Source organism: Emiliania huxleyi, assembly GCF_000372725.1.
Source record: "Emiliania huxleyi CCMP1516 chromosome Unknown EMIHUscaffold_159, whole genome shotgun sequence".
NCBI lineage: Eukaryota > Haptophyta > Isochrysidales > Noelaerhabdaceae > Emiliania > Emiliania huxleyi.
The window spans coordinates 100,027-115,193 of NW_005200993.1; the positions used below are offsets into that span (position 1 = coordinate 100,027).

The following is a 15,167-nucleotide window of genomic DNA, read 5'->3' on the forward strand; positions in this document are numbered from 1 at the left end:
TGCCCCCCCCCCCCCTCCCTCCCCCCTTGTCTCGCCCCCTACCGGCGAACGCCTCAACTCCGCCGGTCACCCTTGGCGCGCAGGCTGCCCGCAAAGACGAAGGAGCGCACTCCCTCCTCCTCCTCCTCGGCGCCCAGCCCTCCTCCGGCGGGCCGTCGCCAAAGACGGCGCGGGCCGCCGACTCCGCCGCCGCTTCCGCAGCCAAGCTGCCTGCGGCAGCCACGCCTGCAGCGGCGGCAGCGGCGGCGGCGGCAACGGCGACCCCGGCGCTCCGCGCAGCAGCCGGCACCCCCGGGTCGATAGAGCTGGCGTGAGACGTCGCGCCGCGCAGCCGTCCTTTTCTGCAGCGTGGGGCGCGGCCCCGTCGGCGCCACGCCGCCGCGCGCTCCCGCGGCGCGCAGGGCGGCGGGCGCCGAATCCCGAGTAGGACTTGTGTCGGGGGAGGCATGCGTCTATGCTGTGGCGCGTGATCCGCCGATGCGGGGGGTGGCGCCCGCCGGTGCTAGCCGAGCGTTGCGGCGCACGAGCCGCGCTGCAGCATCGCGAGCGCACGCCCTGTAGCTGTACTTGAGGTATGTCTTTACGTACAATGTCATGTGCATGTGGAGAGTAGGCAGCCCCGTGTGAGTACCGTCGGCCGCAGAGGTATTGAGCCGTCTTGCGAGGATGACACAATTATTAAATTGTTTAAGTTAAATCATCAAGATACCGCAAAAAAATCGGCCAGACTAGCCTAGGGTAAATCGACAACCACAACTCGACAACTCTCAGCAATTGACAAACAAACAAACCAATCTCGTCTCTCTACTCAACAGCCCCTCTCTACTCAACAGCCCCTCTCTACTACCACTCACAACGACAAACAGTTCTAGTGTCTCTACTAAACAGCCCCTCTCTACTACCAACCACAACAACACATCATCGAGCGAGCACGCGTCACTCATCAGCATCACTCAGCATCATCTTCGCACCAGCAGAAGCTGCCTTTGCTCAAGCAGTTGCACACAAGCCCGGGGCAGCACGAACTGAAGGGCCCGTCGGGCTGGTGGTTCGGCGCCAAGGGGTTGGGAAACCTTGGATCTTGGCATTCATGCCCGATTGGGATGCAAGGAACAGAGGGCGGCAGGGGAGGCGGGGACGGCGGGGCTGGAGGCGGAGGCGGTGGTGGAAGCGGTGCATCCCCTGGCGGAAAGGGCGGCAGTGGCGGCGCTGTTGCGTCGGAAGGCTTCCCGTCGATCGCGTAGAGCTTCCAGCCATTTGGCTGTCCGCGCTTCCGCGTATACGGGACAGTCCCCCCCCCGGATCGCTGCCCACAGCAACCGCAAGTGTTATCGTCGCGGTTGAATCTCATGAAGCGCTGGTCGCAGAGACGAAGCATGCCTGGCCCGCCGGACACGGCTTGCATGCACGCGTTGATGCGCGGACCGGTGTACCGCTCAAGGTTGATGTAAGGTGTTTGGACCCAGCACTTGTACTCTCCGTCGCCGACGACGGGGGGGCGCGCAGGCGTGCTCGCATTGACGAGGTACTGGTCGTACCGGGTGACGCTGTCTAGCCATCCCAGGTAGGCGTGAGAGTTGGATGTGGTGTTCCGCCCACCCACTGAGCCGTCGGTGATGGAGACGCCGAACGTACCTCCTTCGACATCTTCAAGGCTGGTTATGTCGTACCGCACGAAGCCCTGGCTGCTGCTAGTCTTGATTGTGACCTGCGCGCCTAGTTTATCTCCGCGATTGCTTGGATTGCGCTCGCACAACCCTCCAACCCCTTGCTCCGGGTGACAATGGACGACGTTCCGGTTGAGTAATTTGAGGGTCCTGGACAGCCTTCCACGGCCCGTATTCTCAAAGACGGTGCATTGCCCCGGCTCCCTCCACGCATCCCATGGAAACCCGGCGACGGCCGTGTAGCTGGTGGGGCACTTTTCTCCATCGACACAGTCGCCCGGGTTGAAGTCAAAGGCATCAAAGTAGGCACAGTCTTGCTTGTCAACGACCTTCCAAACCTTGTCGGGCAACCTCCCGCAATGATCGTCAGGGCCCGGGATCCGCCGATCCACCTGATTGCAGATCGCCACCTGGTAGACGCCGGCCTTGACCTTGATCGTGTCGAACGTTTTCTGGTACAGCTTGTGCGCAGCGGCCGGGAGCTTGCCAAACTGAGAAATGATCGAGGTGTAGTCCATGGCTGGGCCGAGGGTCCACGAGCCAAACTCTGGCGGGACAGATTGCTGCGTGAAGCCGAGGCCCATCGCCGTGCCCACAAGCAATGCGTGCTGCTTGAGTCCGACGGATCGCAAGGCGTTCATCTGCGCTCGGTTGATGAGACCAACAAGGCTAAAGATGCCGTCAGCCGTCAGATCGCCAGGATCCTTTGCCGCGACGGCATTTGTGATTGTGTTGAGCGCAGTGATGTAGTTGGTGAGCACGTCATCCAGAGAAGGGAGTTTGCCCTTCGAGACGGTGCTGCCATCACCGACAAGGCGGGCCGCGTACGACATCAGGCGTTCCGTCTCGTCCGTTCTTACTGCACCAGTACTGACCAGGTGGTCATCGAACTTCTTGATGAGCTGGAGGGCGACCTCCATGGGCTTGAGAGGCTTGAGAGACTTGCCGCGCCACACCTCGCTTGCCACTTGCTTTCCTTCCCTCGTCTTGAAGTACGCGTCGATCCCCTTGTAGAGGTTTTCCCCGAGGGCGCTCCCCACGCCTGGAAGCTTGAGGGTTGTTGCAGAATTGTTTAGGTTGGCCTGGTCCTTGAGCACAGCCGCCATCGCCCCTTGGTACTCGTCTCTGTGCAATCCGTCAATCAGTCCCTCCAGTTCAAGTTCGAGGTCCTCTACGTGCGTCAGTTGGGCGCCGATCTTGCCAAGCATCGCCTTGATCTCTGCAAACTCCTCCGCCTCCTGCATCTGCTGTAGCAGGAGGGCGACGCCGATTCCAGCCTCGGCGAGGTCCGAGAGGTCGAGCGCGTCCTCGGCCCACGAAGCAGTGAGGGGGCCTGCAGCCTCAGAATCCGAAGAAGCGAAGTCGAACACGCCCTCCGCCGCATCCCCTGCCTCGGAGTCCTTGGCGAAGAAGTCTTCTGCGTCGTCGGACGCCTCCTTTGGGCAGGCTTGACAGTCGGGACACACCTCCTCAGGCGCCTGAAGCGGGCGGTCTTCCCGGCGAGTGTCGTTTGAAGACTCGTGAAGACGCCGCCGCACGGGAACCCTGTTCCTGACAAAGCACTGTGCCCATCGCGGATACGTGTCTATTTGGTAGACCGTGTTCTGGTAGGTGCACCAGTTGGCGTTTGTCCTCTGCTGAGCTCGCGGATCCCCCAAGCCACGACGGCAAAGTGTATCGTGCACGCTAGAGTCAAGATACCGAACCTGATTTGCTTCTTCGTTGAAGTGATTTGCTTGTTCCCAAATGTCTCCGGCCAGATCGCTCCAACGCAGCGCGTCTTCCCCAGTCAGCACATATCTGCCGTCGCCGCCGACGCCGCCTGTACCAGCGGCGAAATCCCAATACTGGCCAAGCCACTCAGCGTCGTTGAAGGAGCGATACATGTTCTCCATGGTTTGCAGGCAGGCCTTCGCCGCTTGTCCGTAGTCTCGCCAGCCCCTGATCATCCGCGCCTCTTCTGGTGTGATCTCCTCCCTTCGCCTACGAGGAACTGGGGCGAGAGGAGGCAAATGTCGTCCAAGTTCGACAAACTCATCCCGCACCGAAGTCCAAGAGCGCTCCATCTCATCAAGCCAGCGGGAGCAAGTCGCCTCTCCATCTTCCCAAGTGCAGGGCCACGTGAAGCCAGGCCATGGAGGCCTGCCTCCAAGTGCGTTCCTGTCGCGGCTCTCCCGACTCCACAGGTCGGCGTTGCAAATGGCCGGAGTCGGCACTCCGACGGCGACTAAGCTGCCTGCAAGGTCGTTGCCAGGCGGTGCCGGTGGGAAGTTTTTGATCCGTTTGTCGAAGATGTCCTCCCAGTAGGTGTCATTGAAGAAGTTGTCGCCGAGATCGTCCGGGTACTTGAGCTTGACCAAGTCGCGCAGGCCGCCATCAAAGATCCACTTGTAGATTGGCAGATAGTCGCCAGTTGCCCGGTCGAAGCCGATGAGATCGCGGCCGGTCACAGTAGCGCTGGACGCGAGCGTTTGGGCCGCCAGCGCCAGGATGGCCACGCTTGCCGCCATGACGCAGAGAGCACAGCGACCCTTGCAGGACTCTTTGGAGTTGGAGCCAGCAACCCGCTTGTAGGACTATTAAAATAAGGGCGCACTTAGGCGTCCTTGCAGGACGAAGATCTTTTCTTTTTCTCAAAATCAGATATATTCTTGACATGGCAGGCCACGCTCAAGCCCTACAAGCACCAGATCGCCCTCAGGGTTAACCCCTAGTCTAGCGGGAATTTTCGGTGTATCGTGAATGATCGCCTAATATCGCCTAATATTGCGCAATATCGCGCAAAATCGCGCAATATCGCGCAAATATCGCGCGATATCGCGCACCCTCGCGCACCCTCGGCCCTCGCCCCGGCGGCGGACCGCGGCCGCGGATTTCTTTGTTTTCGGAGCACGGAGGAGACCATCTAAAGCTGGCGGCGCAGCCGGCGCGCCTGCGGCGCGCCGTGGTTTCTTAATTTTCGCGGAAACGCCCAGGTGTGGTTTATTGATCATACGTGACGTAGTCGGGTTTCTTTCTTTACACGATATAGGCACCTTACAGTACTTCTCTCTCTCTCTCTCTCTCTCTCTCTCTCTCTCTCTCTCTCTCTCTCTCTCTCTCTCTCTCTCTCTCTCATCTCTCTCTCTCTCTCTCTCTCTCTCTCTCTCTCTCTCTCTCTCTCTCTCTCTGAGTCTCTCTCTCTCTCTCTCTCTCATCTCTCTCTCTCTCTCTCTCGTGAGTACGGTGTGAGCACACACACACACACACACACACACATACACACACACACACGCGCGCGCGCGCTCAAGCAGGCCAGCTCTGGAAAAAATAACAAAGTTCGCTTGTTCGCGGTTCGAGTGACCGCTTGCCGGGGGTGGCTTTTTCGTCACCACTTCTGGGGGACCACCCTCGATATTGCAGCGGCCGCACTTCGCCACTCCGCGGTGAGCGATGTTGCGGGCCAGCTCGCGAGTCGCGTAGAGCTCGGCACGAAGTCGAAGACCAATAGAGGTCGAGCGGGGTTGTGACCTGCCTTTGAAAGAGTAGCTACAACACATGAAGGTCATGCATTGTGTCGTGTGAGGGCTAAAAGAAAGAAGCGAAAGCGACCACTCAGCGACATGCATATGGGAGAGCCCATGGGAGAACGGTCGAGAACAGCACATACGGCATAGGCGCGCCACCTTACACAATGAACCATGCGCTCCGATCACGTGCAAGAAGGTGAGGAGACCAGTGTGGCGATCTGTGCAGCCGGCAACACTGTTCACTGCGCCCCCTGCCACTCTCGGATCATCCGGCGCAGGATGTGGCTGGGGAAGAGACCTGTGTTGCCAAGCTCTTCGCCTGTCATCGGGCTCGTCGACTTGGTCGCGAGCCAGCGCTCGATCGCCGACCGCTCGTAAGCATGCCCATCGGCCGCCATCACCGGGTCGCTCATGACCTCGGTCGTGATCGGGCAGATGAAGTCGGCTGGTGGCTCCTCCTCCTCCTCCCCCGAAGGCGGCCTCTCTGCAGCCAAAGAGCACGACGCCTGCTCGTCGGGCGCCCGCCTCTCCTCCTCCAGCCTCGTGCTCTCCTCGAGCGCCGCCGCCAACTCCGCCTCCTCCTCCGCCGCCAACGCTGCCTCATCCTCGGGCTCCCGCGACGGCCCAGCGCCGCCCCCCCCGCCCTTCCCCTTCTTCTTCTTCTTCTTCTTCTTGCCCTTCTTGCTCTCCTTGGCGCGCTCCCCCTCCTTCTCCGCCTCCTCCAGCAGCGCCTCGGCATGCCGCGCCGCCTCTGCCTCCGCCTCCGCTCTCTCCGCCTCCCTCGCCGCTGCCTTCGCCGCCGCCTCCGCTGCCGCCTCCGCCGCCGCCGCATGCTCCTCGAGGGCGCGCACGCACCCGGCGTGGCCCTTCTCCTTGGCCACCTGCAGCGCCGTCCTGCCGCTCGCACTGCAGCAGCACCTCGACCACCCGCTCGTGGCCTTCGCGGGCGGCGATCATCAGCGCGGTCCCGCCGACGCTATTCTGCAGGTTGATCTCTGCGCCGTGCCGCAGCAGCACCTCGACCGCCCGCTCGTGGCCATGCTGGGCGGCGAGCATCAGCGCGGTGACGCCGACGCTGTCCTGCTTGTTGATCTCCGCGCCGCGCTGCAGCAGCAGCTCGACCACCCGCACGTGGCCGTGGTGGGCGGCAAGCATCAGCGCGGCGACGCCGCTCGTATCGCCTACCCCGCAAGTCGCGTTGACCCGCCCGCCGCTGTCAAGCCATGCCAGCAGCGCCGCCTCTTCGCCACGCGCAGCCGCCTGCCTGGCCTCTTCGGAAAGGCTGCCCGGGGAGCCGGAAGAGGCCGCGGCCCTCGCTCCCGCCGCCGCCTCGCCCGAGCAAGCGCCGCCCGCACCGCCCGCCGCCGCCTCGCGCTGGGCCGCAGTCACCTCCTCGATGTGCTGCCGGAAGGCGCCGACGCAGGCGGCGTGGCCCTTCTCCTTGGCCCACTGCAGCGCGGACTTGCCGTCCGCAGAGCGCACCGCTGTATCCGCGCCCGCGCGAAGCAGGCGGAGGACGACGGCGGGGTGGTTGAAGAAGGCGGCGTCCATCAGCGCGGTCCAGCCTTCGTCGCTCTGCAAGTTGATCTCCGCGCCGAACTGCAACAGAAGATCGACCACCCGCTCGCGGCCGTTGCCGGCGGCGATCATCAGCGCGGTGCCGCCGTCGCTGTCCTGCTTGTTGATCTGCGCGCCGCGCCGCAACAGAAGATCGACCATCCGCTCGTGGCCTTTGATGGCGGCGACCGTCAGCGCGGTGACGCCTTTGCAGTTCTGCATGTTGATCTCCGCGCCGCGCTGCAACAGAAGATCGACCAGCCGATCGTGGCCGTTGCCGGCGGCGTACGTCAGCGCGGTCCAGCCGTCGCTGTTCTGCAGGTTAACCTCCGCGCCGCGCTGCAACAGAAGGCCCAACACCCGCTCGTGGCCGTGAGTGGCGGCGTACATCAGCGCGGTGCCGCCTTTGCAGGTCTGCAGGTTGACCTCCGCGCCACGCCGCAGCAGCAGCTCGACCGACGCCTCCCGGCCGTTGCCGGCGGCGAGCATCAGCACGGTGACACCACTCCTCTCGCCCTCCCCAAAAGTCGCATCGACCCGCCCGCCGCAATCAAGCCACGCCAGCACCGCCGCCTCGTCGCCTCGCCCAGCCGCTCGTCGTGCCAAGCCGTTTTTCTTTTCCTCAAGAAGCGCGACACGAAGAGATCCACTCGGCGCAGCAGGTGACGCAGGTCCTGCTGCGCTTCTGCAGCAACACGACGCTCACCTTCTTCCTTCGCGCCATGCCGCCGTCGGTCACCCTCCCGGCCGCTGAGAGGCACGACGCGAGCTGATTGACACAGCGCTCTACAGCGCTATACAAGCAAGCTCGTCGGCGGGCCGCGGGTCGGCGCCGCCGGCACGTGCTGGGAGCGCGCGCGCAAGCAGGCGCCTGCCCGTCAAGATGGGCGGCATGGGCCTCACCAGCGCCGTCGACATCCGTGAGCCGGCGTGGATTGGCACGTGGGCGCTCGGAACGGGTGGTGTGGCATACAGGTACAGGTACAGGTGGCCATTCAGAGAGGTGTGCGAGAGGGTATGATTGCCGTGCTTCGAAAGTAGCCCTTGGACAGGAAGAAGAGGATCATCTGCGAGCGAGCGATGTACTCCTCGAGCGCCCCGATGTCGTCAAGATCATCTACCTGTTGCGAAGGTGTGTAGCGTCGGACATAGCGTCGTCGCTCGCGAGCGGGAGCAGCCAGGGTGCGCACGTCGAGGAATATCTTGATTCCGGGCAGCAGCTGCTGCAGCTCGTTCTTGATGTTCGCGGCGGCGTCTTGCCCGGTCGACCTACTCGGGGATGGGGGTAACAAAGCGGACCCCTAATCCGCCCGTCCTCTCTGTCGCTACCCGTCTGTATTATTATTAACATTATTATGACCCCCCCAATGAACACACCAGTGAGGGAGGGCGAGACGATCGAGGGGTCCCGTACCATGCGGAATCGACCCTATCCGGTGCTCAAGTGCTCAACATTATTATTAACAACGAAGGCCCGGATCCTGCTGACCAAGCAGCAAGCTCCTCTTGTAGCTCGATCGGTCACACCGCCATCGCTTGGCCTGTATATACTTTTCCGGCAAACAAAAAGGAAAACAGAGGGTCCCCAGCACTTTGCGTTTCCGGAAATTTCCAGGGAAAACAGAGGGTGTTTGGTGCTCCATTCTAGAAACTCGCGAGTTTCCCTGCGTCTGACTCTGAGAGCTGGTCTGGGCGGGGCAAAATCTGAGGCAAAATTGAGGAAATCGACAAAATACCCAGGCGGTCGCAGGGTAATTTCCAGGTATACACGGGTTCTCCGCAAAATTCCCGGCATTTTGACGATTTGGCCTAAAATTTGGCTGATTTTGGGCCCAAACTAGCCTCAGACTCGGCTCAGAGCCAAAAAATTGACGATTTCCACGGAGTTTTCTCGGGAAAATAGAGAGGAAAAGAGAGGGTGCTGTAGAGAAAAAAGGAAAGGAAAACAGACGGGGTGCGAGAGGCAAAGCATATACAGCCTAAGCCATCGCCGTCGGGGAGAGAGAGGGGGGACGACACACACTGCTTCGGCAGCGTGCACCTCGATCCTGTGCCGTGTTTGTTATGACCCCCCCCCATGAACATACCAGTGAGGGAGGGCGAGACGATCGAGGGGTCCCGTACCATGCGGAATCGACCCTAAGCAAACCGTAGCTGCGGCAAGCCCCCCCCCCCCCGGGGGCGAGTCCACCCGCCGATCGTGGCGAGAGCGGCAAGTGCATCCAGGTCGGTGGTAACGATCGGCGCAGTCTCATCCGTGTGAGCCACTCCGATGACGCGCGTGCTCCGCTCCGCCTCCTCCGCGCTCACGGTGTGGATGCCCCAACCACCTTCAATCCACCTCGGGGTGCGCGTCCAGGTCGAATGGGGCTTGAAGCCTTATGCAGGCGCGAAGCAGGCAGAGCTGTCGCACTGCTGGTTCGCCGGCGTGGTCGATGGGCTGAAGGACGGATACTTCCACGTGTCGTACAACGACGGCGACGAGCGCTGGCACCCGCTGTCGTGGGTCGCGCGGGGCAAAGTGCGAGCGGGCCGCAACACCGACGCCAAGAGCCAACAGCGCGGCGCGGGCGCGGCTGCCGGCCGCAAGGCGCGAGCGGGCGGGGCTGCCGGCGGCAAGGCGCGCGCGGCCGGCAAAGCGGCCGTTAAGGCGCCGGAGGCTAAGGAGCTGTCCGAGGAAGAGGTTCAGGCGGCGGTCCGGGCGGAGGGCCTCATTCTCGTTCCGGGCAGCGGCATGAGCGGCTTCTGGGGCGTCCGGTGCGGCTCGATGGAAAAGCTCAAGCCGTTCGCGGCGGTCGTCAAGGGGAGATACCTCGGAGCCTTCGCCACCACCGACGAGGCGGCGCTCGCCGTTGCGCGCTCGCCCGAGGGCAAGGCGGAGGCGGCTCGCTTGGGCCTCGCCGCCGCCGCCTCCGCCGCCTCGGCGGCAAAGCTGGCCGCCAAGGATAGGGCGCGCGGCAAGCGGGCGGCTCCGCAGCCGCCGGCGCCGAAGCGGGCGCGTGTGCACCCCCCGGCGTCGGAAGCAAGCTCCCCCTCCTCCTCCGCCGCGTCCTCCTCCGCCGCCGCCTCCTCCTCTCCGAGCCTCGCGCCGCCGCCCGCGCCCGCGCCAGCAGCAGCCGTAGCCGGCGCGCCCGCGCCGCCCGCCGCCGGGACTGCGATCGTGCGCGTCTCGGGCATGGAGGCCGTGAAGAACGCGCTCGAGAGGCTCAATCTGGGCGCGTACGCGCAGGCGTTCGAGCTCGATGGCTGGGATGACCTCGGCTGCCTCGCCCTCCTCGACGCTGCATTCGTACGCGCAGTCTCCTACAATGGGGGTGCGTCCTCTCATAGGCTACCTCGCCCTCCTCGACACGGCGGAGCTCACCGAGGTGCGAGCAGCCCGGGGCGCCTCCCCCCTCGCCACCCCTCTTTTTGCTCTTAAGCCTCTCTGCCTTCGCCCCCCCCCCCCCCGCCCCTCCCCCCAATCGCAGATCGCAGCCTCGATCAAGATGAAGCCAGGCCACGCCGGCAAGTTCGTCAAGTTTTTCCCCGACGCGGCGCAGGCCACCCTCCGCTAAGAGGCGCACCACGCCTCCCGAGCCACGCCACGTCGGGTGGCGTGGAGAGGAGCGCGCCCCGCACGCCCGCGTAGTTAGAGCTACGGGCAGCGAGAGCACACCGAGGTGTGCCTGGTCGGTGTGTGCCGTTGGGCGCTTCGGCTCAGAGTGGCGTCTGTGGGGAGACTAGGGGGTCCATCGAGGTCCACCGCGGCACTTCCAAAGTCTCGCAGCACGAGACAGAATTTATTTAGATGATTTCTCTCGGCGTCTCGCGTGCACGACACGCGGCAGCCGGCACGGGCGACGGGGCACGCGTATACGGCTCTAGCTTGCTTGGGTGCAGTCACGTCTCAGTCAGGCCCCACAGCTCCTCCCCCAGCGGCGGAGCCCCCGGGATCGCCTCGAGCTCGATCAGCCGCACCTCTGCGCCGCGGCCGTGCTCGGCGGCCGCCGTGCCGGAGCCGCATCCGGGGGGCAGCAGCGCCGCCGTGCCGGCCGGCGAACCGAGCGGCACAAACGGCGCCCCGCGCAGCAGCCTCAGCCGGAAACGGCGCGCGGCAGCCGTCCAGAACAAGTGCTCGTCCGGGTGGCGGGAGCGGTGTGCCATGACGGTGCGGGACGCGACGCCCAGCGCGGCGAGCCGCATCAGCGTGAGCAGCAGTGGGCGGTAGGCGGCAGGCTCGTATACGACGTCGCTGCACAAGGTGAGCCACGCCGCCCCGCCCGCCGTCGGCCCTACCTCGCCCGACGCGCCGCTCTGCTCGCGCCCAGCCGCGGCTTTGCCGCCGCCGCCGCCGGCCCGCCGCTCCGCCGCTCCGCCGTCGGGGAGCGCTGTCCCGCCCCAGCCGCTGACCGCCTTGGACGGGTCGGGGAGACGTCGCCCCGGACTCCGCCTCTCCCTCTCCCCCTGTCTGGTATAGCCCCAGCCGACTCCGCGTGAACTCTCGAGGGATCTCGAGTTGCTCCCAGCTGCTCGGTGTACGAACTCTGTTCACACCGAGCAGCTGGGAGTGGCTGCGGCTATAGCAGACAGCCTCTTCCCCGGCCAGTGTGCTAGTGTGACCTCGCCTGCTCGAGCCGCGCGAGGAGGGAGGCGTCATCGCAGCCCCACTCAAGCGGCGCGACGGCGGGCGGGTGGGCGCAACGGTGCGCGTTGGCCGTCGCGTTGACGCGGAGGGCGGGCAGCGCCTACTGATCTCGGGTGATCTCGGGTGATCTCGGGTGATCTCGGGTGATCTCGTCGTCGCGTCGTCGCGGAGGCAGGCAGCGCCTATCCGAGCCGCTCGCAGCCTGAGCCCCCCCACACGCCCTCCCTCGGCGGCACCAGCTCTCCGCCAAAGCAGGGGAAGCCTCGGGGAGATCGGTGAGGAGGACGCGCGCGCCGACCGACGCAGCCGCTATGCCTCCGACGCCGACGCCGGAGCCAACCTCGAGCACGAGGTCGCCGTCGCCGATGGCGAGACCTCCCTCGCCGAGCCAATCGCAGAGGGCGACGCCCGAGTCCCACACGCGGCCGCAGATGCCTATCACCTCGGGCGATCTCGGGTGATCTCCGGCGATCTCGGGCCGCACTCCCGTCCGGAGGTGATCTCGGGCGATCTCGGGTGATCTCGGGCGATCTCGGGCCGCACTCCCGTCCGGAGGTGATCTCGGGCGATCTCGGGTGATCTCGGGCGATCTCGGGCCGCACTCCCGTCCGGAGGTGATTTCGGGTGATCTCGGGTGATCTCGGGTGATCTCGGGCGATCTCGGGCGATCTCGGGCCGCCCGCAGACTCGGCGAGCAGGAGAGGGAGCGGGCTCGTCGCACAGCCAGGCGGCGGCAGCAGCCGGAAGCCCTGCACGCTCTCGTGGAGGGGAGACCCGTCTCTGCGCAGGCTCGGCCTGCAGGACGTATCCCGGGACGTGTCAGCGACGACGCCCGTACGCGTGCAACGCCATGTCCCGGGCCGTGAGGTGGGTGCAGGGTGGGGGTGGGTGGGTGGTTCCAAGCCTCAGCCGGGCCGTGAGGTGGGTGGGTGGGTGGGTGGCTGGGGTCGGCCTCAGCGCGTCTCGCAGCGCAATGTCGGCGGCGGGCTCGTCGGCGGCGTCTCCTCCGCCACCGACGCTGCCGCCGCCAGCACTGCCGCCCTCAGCGCCGCCGCCAGCACTGCGACCAAGGAGCGGCAACGGCAGGCTGAGTGCGCCGAGGGGAGGCATCGCCGGGGGAGGCGCCGCTCGCCGGCGAGTTGCGTCGGCTGCGCCTCGCGGGCCGGCGCCGGCGCCGGCACCGGCGGAACCGCACGCGGGAGCAGATCCCGCACGGGCGCCATCGCCCACTGTAGCCTCCACGGTCGCCCGAAGCACGGCGAGCGCCGCGGCACACTGCTCTGCCGCGTGCTCGGGCTGCGGCCGGCCTGCCGTGTGCTGCCCCCGCCGCGCGCAGCTGCAGCAGCCGGAGCTGCTCTCCCTCTCCTCCCGCAACTCCAGTCGCACCTCTGCCGTCGCGCGGCCTCGGTGCAGCTGGAGCAGCACGCCGCCGGAGGCGCCGTCGCCAGGATGGGTGGGCAGCGACGCCGGCGCCGCATCGGGCGGCGGCGCCGGATCCGCCGCCTGGCGCAGCGTCAGCCGCAGCGGACCAGCCTCGGAGGAGAGGGCAACGGCGTCGAGCCGCACGCGGCCGCTCGCTGCGGCGGCGAAGGCCTCGGCGTCGAAGAGGCCCATCTCGTTGGTCAGCCGCACCGCGATCGTGTGCCAGCAGCCGCACCGCAGCGCGCACGGCAGAGGCGCGCACAGGTGCACCCGCAGCGTCTGCCGCCCGTCTGCCATCGAGAAGCCTGCACCCGTCACGGCTGAGTGTGCCGCCGCCTCGGCGGCGCTGGCTGCCACGGGCGCCGACGACGCTTCCGCCGCCGCTCGGCGCAGCAGCGCCGCCGCCTCCTGTGACGCCTGCGCCGGCACCGCCGACAGCCTCAGCACGTGCGCCGCCTCGCGGCCGGCGTCAGCCTGCCGGCCAAGCTCGCCGAGCGCACGTGCCAGACGGAGCCGCGGCCGCCAGTCCGCGGGTCGCGCTGTGAGAGACAGCGCCGCGTCGTGCGCCGCCGCGGCGGCGGCGCCGTCCTGGAGGCGCGCCGCGCTGCGGTTGGCGAGGAGCGTCGTGACGGCTTGCGTGTCACAGTCAGCCAGATCGATCGCTCGCGTGTAGCCCGCTACTGCACGTGCCCAATCGCCGGACGCGTACCCCGCCGCTGCGTCGCGCGCAGCGTGTTCGAGCGGTGTTTGGGTCTGCGTCGTTGCGAGTGAGGAAGGCGCGCGCAGTTCTCGGCGGAAGTCCTCTCTCTACGAGCTCCGATGCTCCGGCGAGAGCCGGCGAAGGCAAAAAGATTTCCTTTCGGCGTCCTGTTGTGTGTGCCTTCGCTTCCCTTGTCAGGAGCAGGAGAGCCCCACCTGTCCCCCTGATCGTCCTTCCAAAATCCTGCTCGTGCAGGTGGGGACCCTGTCCTCCTCCCCCATCCCTCGTCTGGGCTTGTGTGTTTTCTTTCTTTCTTTCTTTCTGCCTTCGCTTGTTATTAACATCGAAGTCTAGCTCAAAAGATTTTACGCAGTGGGCTGCGCGGCGAGCCTTCCTCGGAGGAGAAGGAGAAGGGATTCCCGCCCGTGAAGGCTGGCACGAGAGCGTCGTCTGGCACGTCGTCCGTGAATGACGGGGTCATGGAGCTCTGGTGTGGTGCTCAACTTCGCCGGCGTTTCTCATCCTTCTACCTACGCTACTAGTTAGTACTCGGCCGCTGACACAGAGGATAAAAAGAAACAAATTCCGCCTGTCTGACAGTCAATTACGAGGACAAAGAGAAAACAAGCAGCTCGCTAGCACGCACACAGGTTCGACACACTCGACGTCCACGTCCCGCCGTGCCATTGCGCATTGGCCGGTGGTGGCGACGGGCCATGCGTGCCTTTGGCCGCGTCGGCTCGCGGGATTGCCAACAGACCAGCTATCAGGTGCTGTCAGTGCTGTCAGGTGCTGTCGGGTGCGTGTCTGACAGGCGAGGTGATCTGTAGCTGTCGGGTGCTGTCGGAGCTGTCGGGTGTTGCTGTCAGACGCTGTCGGAGCTGTCAGAGCTGTCAGGCTGCTGCTGCTGTCAGACGTTGGGCTGTTGCTGTCAGGTGCTGTCAGGTGGTGCTGTCCGGGGCGCTGTCAGCCTCTGACCTCTGACACACACCAGCCACACTTATGACACTATCAAGAGGAGACCAGCAGGACTCTGCTACACATACTCTAGTCTCTACTCTGCCTCCGGTCCCACCATCACGCCGGCGGCGGCGGCCGCCTGGGGAGCGCAGATGGCGGCGCAGGCGCAAGCGCAGGCGGCAGCACAGACGGCGGCGGCCACCCCCACCCAGACGCCGTATAGGCATATATGACTGTAGGGCCCAAGAAGGCTAGCTGGTAGCTTTATTTGTAGTAGCATACAGCCGCCGGTGCTAGAGAGAGAGGTCCGCCGCAGAGGTGGGGCGGGAGGGTTGAGAGAGAGACCCATGACCATCCCATGACTACATGGTCCACACTCACATGCACATGTACATGTCTTTGCATGTAATTTTGTTTTACCTCATGGGGCACAAGAAAGAGGCTCTACGGGGTCTGTGTACGGTCTGTGCTGCTGTCGGGCTGTCGGCGCTGCTGTCAGGCCACTGTGTGCTGTCGGGCTGTCAGGCAGCTGTCAGGCTGTCACGTTAGGGCCTGACAGCGACGGGTCACCTCGCCTGTCAGACTCTGCTGTCAGGCTGTCAGATACGTGCTGTCAGACTGTCAGAGAAAGTGCTGTCAGCGCTGTCAGGCTGTCGGGCACTGTCAGGCGCTGTCCGGGGTTTGCTGTCAGGCTGTCAGACCAGGGCTTGCTCGCGATGAACTGC

General features: G+C 65.0%; 3 protein-coding genes across 3 annotated transcripts in view; 1 reads left to right on the forward strand and 2 right to left on the reverse strand.

Moving 5' to 3' along the window:
• Nucleotides 1-687, forward strand: part of EMIHUDRAFT_467830 (hypothetical protein) — a gene marked incomplete at its 5' end in the record, with an annotated part of 2,717 nt that extends 2,030 nt beyond the window's left edge. The window contains one exon of the mRNA XM_005785695.1: nucleotides 84-687. Coding sequence (XP_005785752.1) covers nucleotides 84-314 — 231 coding nt within the window. The 3' untranslated portion in view covers nucleotides 315-687. The remainder of the gene's footprint in view (nucleotides 1-83) is intronic.
• Nucleotides 688-5,415: 4,728 nt separating this feature from the next.
• EMIHUDRAFT_229879 (hypothetical protein) lies at nucleotides 5,416-7,651 on the reverse strand (the record flags this gene model as incomplete). Its single annotated transcript, XM_005785696.1, has 3 exons — nucleotides 5,416-5,781; nucleotides 7,440-7,502; nucleotides 7,637-7,651. The coding sequence occupies 3 exons, from the start codon at nucleotides 7,649-7,651 to the stop codon at nucleotides 5,416-5,418; spliced, it is 444 nt and encodes a 147-aa protein (XP_005785753.1).
• A 2,964-nt stretch (nucleotides 7,652-10,615) lies between these two features.
• On the reverse strand, nucleotides 10,616-13,079 carry EMIHUDRAFT_229882 (hypothetical protein; the record flags this gene model as incomplete). The annotated part of the gene is made up of 4 exons (XM_005785697.1): nucleotides 10,616-10,967; nucleotides 11,336-11,460; nucleotides 11,659-11,739; nucleotides 12,591-13,079. 4 exons carry the CDS (start codon nucleotides 13,077-13,079, stop codon nucleotides 10,616-10,618), a joined length of 1,047 nt encoding a protein of 348 aa, XP_005785754.1.
• Between the last annotated feature and the right edge of the window lie 2,088 nt (nucleotides 13,080-15,167).